Source organism: Mastomys coucha, unplaced genomic scaffold, assembly GCF_008632895.1.
Source record: "Mastomys coucha isolate ucsf_1 unplaced genomic scaffold, UCSF_Mcou_1 pScaffold21, whole genome shotgun sequence".
Lineage (NCBI taxonomy): Eukaryota > Metazoa > Chordata > Mammalia > Rodentia > Muridae > Mastomys > Mastomys coucha.
The window spans coordinates 138,648,254-138,659,994 of NW_022196904.1; the positions used below are offsets into that span (position 1 = coordinate 138,648,254).

An 11,741-nucleotide genomic window follows, 5' to 3' on the forward strand; every position below is an offset into this window, starting at 1 on the left:
AAACAAACAAACAAAAAAGAAATATTATTATTTAAGGGCTGGAAGAGCACCCGCTGGGTAAAAGCACTGACTAGCTCTTCCAGAATTCCTGGGTTCAATCTCTCTCCCATCCATGTCAGCTCTCTTTAACTCCAGATCTGATGCCCTCTCCTGGTTTCCTCAGGTACCAAGTATGTATGTATGTGGTACAGAAACATACATGGAAACAAAACACTTGTACAAATTAAAAAAACAAATAGATTATTTAGCAGTTAACGTGTTTATCATTTAGGAGTGACTGTTAAGAATTTAAGGGCCAGCCAGGCAGTGGTGGCACACTCCTTAAATCTCAGCACTTGAGAGGCAGAGGCAGGCAGATTTTTGAGTTTGAGGCCAGCCTGGTCTACAGAGTGAGTTCCAGGACAGCCAGGGCTACACAGAGAAACCCTGTCTTGAAAAAAACAAAACAAAACAAAACAAAACAAAAAAAAAGAATTTAAGGGCCAGGTGTAGCGACTCAATTTGCAATCTCAGCAGTAGAGACAGGAGAGCTGACATGCAAGTTTGAAGCCAGCATGGGCTACCTATGGAACCCCCTAGAACTCAGAACTGAGGAATGGCCGAGAGTAGCTTAACCAGGAAAGCTAGGCTAAGGACTGATAGGGCACTGGAACTGTCAAGCACACAGCTGGGGTCCCCAGAGGCTCTAATGAGTCCTTCAGCCCCACTCTCTCCAGGTTTCCCTGGGTGCCCACTTGCCAGCAGAGCAGTACACCCCAGTTCTGAGAGGACAGACACCCCCGCACTATTCATAGTCTGGGTAGCATATACCATAATAAACTCAGCAAGCAGAGTAACAATGCCCTTGAATTATGTGAGACCTCACAGCCAAGTCCAAAGTTATGTGTATGTGTATGTATACCATGCATGCAGGTGCTCATGGAGGCCAGAAAGCTAGCAGGTCCCTTAGAGCTGGACTCACAGGTAACTGTGAACCACCTGACGTGGGTACCGGGAATCAGATGCAGATCCTCTGCAAGATTAGTATGTGCTTTTTAACCAGAGCCATCTCCCTAGCCCTGTTTTTCATTTTTTTTTTTTTAAGATTTTATTTATTATATGTATACAATGTAGCTGTCTCCAGACCCTCTAGAAGAGGAAGTCAGATCTCTCTTTATGGATGGTTGTGAGCCACCATGTGGTTGCTGGGATTTGAACTCAGGTCCTTCAGAGGAGCAGTCAGTGCTCTTAACTGCTGAGCCATCTCTCCAGCCCGTTTTTCACTTTTGAAATTTACTTTTATTTATGTCTGTTTTGTGTAAGCAGTGGCCAGAAGAGTGTCAGATCCCCCAGAGCTTGAGTTACAGGCACAGTGTATCACTTGATGTGAGTGCTAATGTTAAAAAACAGCACTTTTTGTATTTTTTTTAAAAAGAATTATTTATTTATTTTTTATGTTTTTGGTTTTTCAAGACAGGGTTTCTCTGTGTAGCCCTGGCTGTCCTCGGAACTCAGAAATCCGCCTGCCTCTGCCTCCCAAGTGCTGGGATTAAAGGTGTGTGCCACCACTGCCCACTGCAAGCATTCCTAACCATAAGCCAAGTCATCTCTTTAGCTCCCTCACTCCACCTGTCTTTGCTTTGTGAGACTCTGTAGACTAGGCTGGTCTAAGAACCCTCTGAGCTGCCTATCTGTTTGACTGCCTCCTGAATACCGAAATTAAGGTGTGTGCCACAGTACCTGTGTCTGAGTGCAATTGCAGGAGTACCACTGTTCTGGTGTGCCAGGCACACAGAGCTCAGAGGACAACTTCCACAAGTCTCCTTCCACCATATGAGTTCTGGGAAGGGAAGAAACTCAGGTCATCAGATTTGTATGGCATGGGCCATCTTACCAGCTCTCTTATATCTAATTAACCAACCAGGAAGAGGCTATGGGAACTTTCAATTTGAAGCTAGTTGATTTAGCTATAGGACAACCTCAAAGACAGCAAACCCCTTACCCTGAAGGGTGTTAAGTGTTTTTTTACTGTTGTAACTGAACTGTTAGGCTGTGTGTGTTGGAGGACACCTGTAATCCCAGCACTCGGGAGGATGAGCATGAGTTTGAAACAGCCAGAGGATATCTCAGAAAAAAAAAGCCAAAATTGAGTCATTAACTATATGAGAAAAGGTCACAGAGAACAAGTACTTAGAGACCAACATGGCATTTGACAGACATTTATTGAGCACTTGTGTGCCAAGCCCTGTGCAGGGCACCAAAAATATCAAGTCAATGCAATCTGGTTCCTGCCCCACAGAGTTCACAGTCTAAGACAAATCAGATTCATACAACCACAAAGGGGCATTTAGATAATCATTTTACAATACAATCTTTTGAGGCTCCTCAATACTTTGTGAGAGATACAATATCTTAAAAAGAAGTTGGCATAAATGTAAAGTCACACAATCGTAGAACAGAAACCACCTACAATTTCAACACAGTGCTTTCAGAGAATCTACATCTAAATTCTTTTTAAGGAGCATACAAATTGTACCAACCTGCAGAAACAGGGATAGTCCCAGGTGTCCTGTGCCCATACAATGGTGGGACATTCTGGACACGACGGACCTTGCAACTTTAACTCCTGCATCTACTTCATTTGTCGCCTCTTCTCCTGGACAAGAAGGACTCTACATTCTTGGGCTCCTCCTGAGAATATCAGGCTTAAAAGGGCCAATTCTCAGCAGTCTAGAATAAGACTTCTGGCCTAGAAAATAGTAGTGTCAGCAAGCACACAGCATATCCTGACTCTTGATGGAGGTGAGGCTTCCACTTTACCTTTCCCTAAGTTTCTGTATTATACCAGGAGCAGCACTGTGGCGTGGCCTCATCTCCTGGGGATTCTGAATAGAACAATGAACTCTAGGACTTGAGAGTAAGCAATCTGGGACGTCCATTTTCACCCCAAGTGCAAAAGCCCACAGATCAGGTCTATGCAGGGTTAGTTCAGGAGGACGTCTAAAATCTGCAGACCCCAGGCAGACTTGGATTGAGGCTGGGGAATAGGGGTGAACTGTGTAGTGAAGATACTGCCCTTTGAGAAAGCAGGGATGTAACACCTTCACATTACAGAGGAGGTGTCTGTGCAGGCTGGCCAGGATCAGGCCCTTGGGTATGAGTGTTCCCAGCCCTATAGCATCTTTGCTTGGACAGAGGCCTACCAGGTGGGTCAGTAGGTCAAATAAAGAAAATAGGTCTCTCAGGTGACTTACACCAAGGTAAAACAGATCCTGAGGTCCAAGCAAGCTCTACTCTGGGCTCCCTGCTGCTTTGCCCTGGATAGGGGTCTCTGGCTCCCACCCAGGACTACTTTCCAGTTTCTTGCCCCTCAAGGTGCTGTAAGAATCCTCCCTTTTCCCCAATGACAGCCCACACAGAACTTTTAATTAAAAAAAAAATAATTTATTGTCAACAAAGGCAATATATACAACAGGACAATAGATGCAACAGGACGACAGGTAAAAGGGTGGTGACGGGAGCCCTCGGCAGGGACGAGGCGGTAAGAGGTAACGGAGGCCTCCTGTTGTAGGAGCCAGAAGTGGGGGAGGAAAGGTGTCCCCCGAGGTAGTGGGACTCAGTTCAAACCCCATCATGACCACCTCTGCATAAGGCACTGTGCCAGGGGAGAATGGTGGGGAGCTGAGAGGAAGGAGGAGGTGTGGGGTCAGAGGGTAGGTCAGCAAAGGATTGGGGAAGGTGTTCTCCACAGGCCCAATGCCTTACCACCCAACAACCTAAGCCACCTCTGCCTACCTCAGGCTTGGCCAAGGGCAGGCATTTTCTAGTACCCCAATGTGACAATGATGTCACTCCTCCCCCCTCTACGTTGTCCTGGCACCTGGTTTTAAAAACTCTCCATCAGGTGGCCAAGCTGGGCAGATCTGAGATTTAAGCCAATGGGGGATAACTACCTCCTCCTGCCTACCTTTCCTTCTTCCCACCCCTCCCTCTCTAGGAAACTGAAAATCTATACTCCACTTCCTGCCTCTGGTTGTCCCTTAACAGTGGCACTGGATTCTGACAGAACTGTGGGCCAGTCTGGGTTGTCACCTGTTCCCAGCCTCTTGGTGCCCTGGGGGTGCTTGGACCAGTCCTGTAAGAGGCTGACGGCTGGTGGTTCCTCCATCCGAACACGGATAACCTGGAGATCCAGTGTCCCACAGAGCCCCGGAGGGGAGGCTGGGAAGGGATGGGAGCAGAGAGCACAGTCAGACCTTCTAATAGTCCTCAAAACTGCAAACCATACCAGACTAACAGGGTTTTTCTGGTTTCCACAGCCCAGTGTCTTGTTCTGGGAGAAGCCAAGGAAAGCACAAGGCTCCTCTTAATCCACCAGGTATGTCTGCCCTGACAACCCTTAGGCACAGAGCAAGCATTAAATGCAGCTTCTGCCCTTCGAATTCAGCATATGGGTTCACAGGGCCCATGATGTCACTCTCCAACTTCTAGCTTCCAGACTGCACATAGGAAGCCAGGTGGTGGTGGCGCACGCCTTTAGTCCTAGCACTTGGGAGGCAGAGACAGGTGGATTTCTGAGTTCGAGGCCAGCCTGGTCTACAGAGTGAGTTCCAGAACAGCCAGGGCTATACAGACAAACCCTGTCTCGATCCCCCCCGCCCCCCAAAAAAGACTGTACATAGAAGTGATACGGTAGGAAATGCCCAAAGAAGTGTAAACATAGCTTTGGCAGCACAGCACTGGAGTGATAAGGCAGAGCGTATACAGGACACAGTCACCCTGAGTTAGTGCCCCAGCTTTGCTCTGCAGCCTTCATCCAGGATCCACATCCTTTGAGTTCATAGGTCTCTCATGGTCAAGTATCTTAGCAACATGGTGAAGACACCGAGAATGGCAAAGCTAGGCCTCCAGCTACAGCAAGGTAGAAACACAAAAATGTCCTTGACTTGGGCCCATGCAAGTGATATATGGCAAAGCAATCCCAGCACTTGGGAGGCAGAGGCAGGCCATCCAGGAGTTCAAGGCCATGGCTCATTGGTTAAGGGTACTGGCTATACTTCCAGAGGACACCAGATCAATTCCCAGAACCTACAGGACAGCTCATACTTTTCTATGACTCCAGTTCCAGAGCTTCTGACACCCTTATACAGATATACATGTAGGCAAAACACCAATAAACATAAAATAAAAAATAATTAAGAGACCAGAAAGATCTTAGAAAGAAAAAAGAAAAAGAGACTTCAAGTTCAACCACTGCAAAGGGAGTGGGAGTGGAGCCAGGCAGTGCTGGCAGACACCTTTAATCCCAGCATGAGACAAGAGGCAGATGATTTCTGAGATTTTTTTCAAGAATTTTTTTTCCCTATACAATTTAAGACATGATTTCGCTGGAGTTTAAAATTATGCATGAGAACGAGAATATAAGATAAGCATGGTGACCTATACCTTGCACTTGGGAGACAGAGGCAGGAGAATCTCTGAGTTTGAGGCCAGCCTGTCAACGCTACACAGTGAGTTCTATGACAGCCAAGTCTATGTAGAAACCATGTCTCAAAAACAAAAAAGAACTGAGAACACAGCAAGTACAGTGGTAGAGCACTTGCCTGGACAATTCTAAAGTCTATGTTCAATCCACATATATAAACTCATCAAACCAGGTGTGAACCACATAACATGCGCTTAACTCCAGCCCATGGGAAGATGGAGAAGGAAAATTGTAACCCAAAGTTCAAGGCCTGGCCTGTATGGGCAACTGAGTAAGACCCTGTGTCACAATAAAAAGTAAAGAGAGTGGAGCAGTAGCTCAGAGGCACACTAAGGTCTGAGCTGGTGTTCTGGCTGGGATAAGCAGACATTGCTTCTCATGTCCCAAAGGAAAGTTAAGGCAACATTACATCATAGTAATGGCAGTTGGCAGGAGTAAACTGAGGTTTGCAGATGGACTGACGGAGTTGAGACAGAAAGGGTAACTAGCACGTTACTAGAAAAAGGTAAGTATGACAAGGCCTTGCAAGGTAGCCTTGGCTGCCATGAGACTTGCTATGTAGACCAGACCAGTCTCAAACTCACAGCAACCTGCCTGCCTCTGCCTCTTGACTGCTAGGGTTATTCATTTTGTTTTGAGATAGGAGTTCACTCAGTAGCCCAGAATGAACCCCAAACTCACTATCCTCTGCCTCAGCCTCACTAGTGCTGAGATTACAATAAGTTGTTATAATATTCTGCTGACAACTTTTAATCCACCAAACCAAACAGAGGTGACATCTAGCTACTAGGAGAGAAGTTGTTAACAAAAGGAAGAGAGGGCCAGGCTATGACCACACATATGGCATCTAGGGCTACGGACCCAGTCATCTCCTAAATACATACAAACACTGTCTATGCTAAACTTGGAAGTGTTATGGCCACTGGGCTAATAAGCTTACAGTCTAAAATAGGAATGACAGACAACAATATGTGCTACCAACTCTACGAGTCAAGAATAAATAACATAGGGATGTGGAAAATGCCAGGTGTGATAGTATCATCTGTAATTCCAGCACTTGGGGAGGAGAAGGTATGAGGGTCTACAAGAATATGCATAGCCTGTTCCAAACTACAAAAGAAAGTAGAAATGCAGGGAGAGAAGATAGATGCCTAATACTGGTTTTAATCTTACATCAGCCAATGGAAGTTGGCAAAGAAGAAACTTCAGTGTAGAATGTTGTGGATAAAGTCAGACCAGGGGACTCCAGCGCCAGGTAAAAGGCCTCTGACAGAGTAAAGGTTCCAGTTTGAGAGTAAGTTGTACAGTAGCCAGAGGGATAAAGGAGTCAAGAAAGAAGAAAGCCCCTCCCTACAAGAGTAAACAATAAAAACAGAGTGGCTCTCAGAGAGGTAAAACTGAGCTTCAAAGACACAAAAGAAAAACTGCCTGAGACCACACCAACTGCCTGGAAGAGCTTTAGCCTGAGGTACCTGGAAAGGACACGCTCCAACTTGTGGAGCTGTCTATAGGCTGTGCAGTGTGCACCAAACTTCCACCTTTGTGAGTGGCTTTGGTAATGCAGTATCTTTGAATAATTGTGGTTCCTGTATGTAATCCTCATCTATATTCCTGTAAGTAACCAAAATAAAAATCATTGATTCATCGCATTGGACTTTGGTGGCATGCATACTTTTGGTCTCTTGTTGGTTCCTTAACTGGGGGTGGATGGGTGAGGGAATAGATTTGTGTGAATTATATCTCCTGAAGAAAAGTTTTGCTACACAAATAGGGCTGTGCATTAGCTTGCCTGTCTGGTAGAAGCATGACAAGTTACAGCTGGTTAGGTGAGAGATCCTAGCTAAGAAACCTTACAAGCCTGTGGTGGTTTGAATATACTTGGCCCATTGGAAGTGGCACTAGCAGAAGGTATGGCCTTGTTGGAGGACATGTGACAATATGTAAGCAGGCTTTGAGATCTTATGCTCAAGCTCCATCTAGTAAAGAGACCCTCCTCCTGGCTGCCTGCATACCTCTAGTCAGATGTAGAACTCTCCTCCCCATATATACTGTAATTGTTTAGCTTTTTTGAGGAACTGCTGAACTGCTTTTTCATTGTGGCTATATCATCTTATATTCTAACCAGAAATATATCTGTTTGGGTTTTTTCTTTTTCTTTTTCTTTTTTTTTGGGGGGGCGGGGGGAGGACAGGGTTTCTCTGTGTAGCCCGAGCTGTCCTGGAACTCACTCTGTAGACCAGGCTGGCCTCAAACTTAGAAATCCACCTGCCTCGGCCTCCCAAGTGCTGTGATTAAAGTTGTGTACCACCATACTCAACTTGGTGTTCTCCTAATGAGAACCAGGCATGAAACTGACATCTGGTTTGTCCTCAAGCCAACTCTCCAGCCCTGGTCTTTCTTTTGAGGTGTGGTCTAGCTGGCATCAGGCACTTGAGCTCAAAGGCAGAGGCTGGGACTATAGGTGTGTACCATTACAATGCCTGGTTCACAGTTTTTCCTTCTGTAAAACAAAACCTATATGCTTCCTATACACTACTTTCTTTTCCTTCTTTCTTTCTTTTTTTTTCTAAAGATTTATTTATTATTATATTTAAGTACACTATAGCTGTCTTCAGACACACTAGAAGAGAGCGTCAGATCTCATTACGGATGGTTGTGAGCCATCATGTGGTTGCTGGGATTTGAACTCAGGACCTTCAGAAGAGCAGTCAGTGCTCTTAACCGCTGAGCCATCTCTTCAGCCCCCTTTCTTTTTTTTTTAAAGATTTATTTTATTTATTTTTTATGTGTATAAGTACACTGTAGCTGTACAAATGGCCATGAGCCTTCACATGTGTGGCTGCTGGGAATTGAACTCAAGACCTCTGCCGCACCCCCACCCCCAAATCTGGGCCCGCTCGCTGTGGCCTAATTCACTGTAGCTGTCTTCAGACGCACCAGAAGAGGGCATCAGATCTCATTACGGGTGGTTGCTGGGATCCGAACTCAGGACCTTCAGAAGAGCAATCAGTGCTCTTACCTGCTGAGCCATCTCGCCAGCCCCCCTATACACTACTTTCATGATTAAGATATTACAAAAAGCTCAGAACTTAGTTAAGGGTCCAGAAGCTGGGGCCTCCTCAAGCTATTGATTCTTCTAGGTGACAAAAGGAGTAGAGAAACTGATGGATGGAGATAAAAGGGCAGGAGAGCAAAGCCTGATGTGATAAAGACCAGAATATTAAGGCCAGAGAAATCAAGTGGGAGCCACTGAACTGCTGAGCTAAGTCCAATCCCAGTGGAAGGAGGACTGGCTCCTGATGGCTGTCCTGACCTCCCTCATGTGCCACGGCACATGCCCTCCATAAGTAAATGAAACAAACAACTTTTAAAAAGCTTGACAAATAAGGAAAGCAACCTGGGAGAATTTGGGACGAACTGGTCCACTTCACTCTTGGGCCCTGGAAGAGGTCTCTTCCTCAGTGGGCTGCTCCAACTCTCACTTCCCACCTGGTCCTCCTTTCCAACTGTGTGTCCACACTCATTCCTTCTGCAGAGGCTGGACTAAGCCCATTTCTTTTAGTTCTCACTAAGGACAAAACCTACACAGGGATCTTGGAAATGTCACATCACTCAAATGACAAGCAAGAGCAGAAAGAAATTTCCAGATCAAGAGCTTTCTTTATGTCAGATACTGCTGGTTGCAGGATATTTGATCACATTTCGAACCCTGAGATTGGGTTATTGGAAAAACCTGTTTCTACTTGTGCCATGGCTCATCCCTAGCACACACATTTAATCCAAGAGCTTTCCGTTTGTTCTAAACAGGATTAAATAAAGTCAACCATAAGTCAAGAGGCAAGGCAAGCAACCTGCTGACAGGGAGTAAACATAGGGGGAAAAAAAAAAAGAGTACGAGGAAGTCAGGAGGATAGATAGAGAAATGTACAGGAAGTAGAAAGGAGGGACAGTCAGTTGAGGGGCATGGGGTGAGATAACATAGAGAAGAACTTTCCTTTTGGGGTGCTGGCTATAAAGGAAGGTCAGCTGGGTGCTTTCTCTGCCTCTGATTCAGCAGGTTTTCACCCCAGTAACTGGTTTCCAAGTCTGAACTGGTAAAATCCAACAATTAAGATTTTGTTATAAACAACATTTGGCAATCCAACACTAATAGAAATTACACCAGTTGCAGACAAACTAAGAAGCCATCAGATTTGGAAAGTTCTCAAGGAAAGAGTTAGGGGTGGGAAAACCATAATACAAGGCACTACAATCCTGTATAGCATTACTTTAAATGGCTTGAAAACAGAAGCCAAAAATGAAAAGCTAAATGATTTAACTGAAATTGGCTCAATACTGATTATGATTATCATCTTAGTATTTCATATTTTATCCTTAATAGCCACAGTGGCTTTCTGTACCCTCTCAAAGAAAAAACTACATAGATACAGGAAAAAGAAAAACATGAAAAGTAGATGATAAGACACAGCCTTGGACTTACTAATGAAAATACTTAGGCACAGAGCAATTAAAAGATTTAATGATGGCTGGGCCATCTTTTTTGGTTTTTCTCTTTTTCTTTTCTTTTCTTTTTCTTTTTTGTATTCTTTGAGACAGGGTTTCTCTGTGTAGCCCTGGCTGTCCTGGAACTCACTCTGTAGACCAGGCTGGCCTTAAACTCAGAAATCCGCCTGCCTCGGCCTCCCAAGTGCTGGGATTAAAGGCATGCACCACCACTGCCCGGCACCATGTGTTTTAATTTCATGTTCAAATGTTAGACTATAGAGCGCCACGTGACCCACATTATCTTAGACATTAACTTTTGAATTTTCTTCTTAAGTAAAAAGGTTATTTTTGTTGTTTGGTATTAAAAACACAGTAAAGGGATTTAAAATGTTTTAAGTAAATCCAAAGGGTTTTACCACAGTTCAAATTTGTTTTCTAAATCTCTAAGAGTTGGAGTTATTTGGAACTAGAATAAAATATTTCAGCAGGGCTGTGGTGGCCCATGCCTACAAAGCCAGTAGAGAGGTGGATCTCTAGAAATTAGTTATTTACTAAATTCTAGAATTATAGTGAGGAAGGTGGTGGTGGCACATGCCTTTAATCCTGCCACCCGGGCACAAAACTCAGATATAGATCCTAATTGGTATATTTGCACAGTATAGAGAAATCATATACCATATTTACAGATTACTATTAAAACCCTCTATAGGGTTTTTATAGAAAGGCAGCTAATTTCCAATGGGGTCAGGAAGTAAAGAGCAACCTCTGTGACTGCTGGTAAGCTCATCTCCCTGCATACAGCCCTGACCAATACTGAAGCAGATGATACTCTAATTAATTATGGGTATATTTATCAGTGACTTAGCAACCAGGACTCTTCATAAAGCAAAAAAAGAGTCCACCAACATTTGCTAATTGAATTCTATTGCAAATGCTTTCTATATATGGAGAATAAATATATAGTCCCCAACCCTAAACTGTTCACCACTCCCCCAAAAGAGGTACCTTCCGAACTGTGTGGACCTAAAGAATGATCACAATCATCACCAACCACTGATGGAACCAAGACTAATGGAAAGAGGCAGCTTATAGATGAGGGGATGGAACGACCAACATGGAGAAAGGACCACAAAATCAGCGCAGCACCACGGTCGTAAGACAACTTCCTAGGAAAAGCAAAAGGAAAATCTTATCTTCTCCAACACATGGTGCGTGTGCGATGGTCTAGCTATATAGTCATCAAAATGGAAAACCACTGACCAGAAGATAAATGGCAAAGATATCTAGTCATGGGAGACATGAACAGAACTGGCAAAAACCTAGCAAAACTTAGCAAAGACATCAAATTTTATTTAGCTCATGTAGGCAAGACTAACAAAACGTCTGGAAACAATGAAATAGTGAACAAATTGGCATTAGACTAGAATATTAAAATTTGTCAGGGAACAAATCCAGAATAAATCAGTAAGAACAATAGATTAAGCATTAGAGAAACTTGAAAACCCCTAACACTAAAAAATGAAAGGGAAATGGAGAACCAAATTAAACCAGGAGAATAACTACTGCAAGGAATTCATAGCCGGGCAGTGACTCACATTTTCTTTCCCTTTTTTTTTTTAAAAAGATTTATTTATTTTATTATTTTATGTACATGAGTACACTATAGCTGTCTTCAGACACACCAGAAGAGGATATAAGATACCATTACAGATGGTTGTGCCACCATGTGGTTACTGGGACTTGAACTCAGGACCTTAGGAAAAGCAGTCAGTGCTCTTTTTTTTTTTTTTTT

General features: G+C 44.1%; 1 protein-coding gene across 3 annotated transcripts in view; it reads right to left on the reverse strand.

Annotated features, from left to right (window-relative positions):
- Positions 1 to 3,401: 3,401 nt before the first annotated feature.
- Positions 3,402 to 11,741, reverse strand: part of Spindoc (spindlin interactor and repressor of chromatin binding) — a 23,254-nt gene continuing 14,914 nt past the window's right edge. The window contains exon 6 of one of the 3 annotated variants that reach the window (XM_031389543.1): positions 3,402 to 4,200. In XM_031389543.1, coding sequence (XP_031245403.1) covers positions 3,989 to 4,200 — 212 coding nt within the window. In that variant the 3' untranslated portion in view covers positions 3,402 to 3,988. Of the gene's footprint in view, positions 4,201 to 10,856; positions 11,116 to 11,741 lie in introns of those variants that run through there. The other 2 variants (XM_031389544.1, XM_031389545.1) reach the window with 2 other exon arrangements.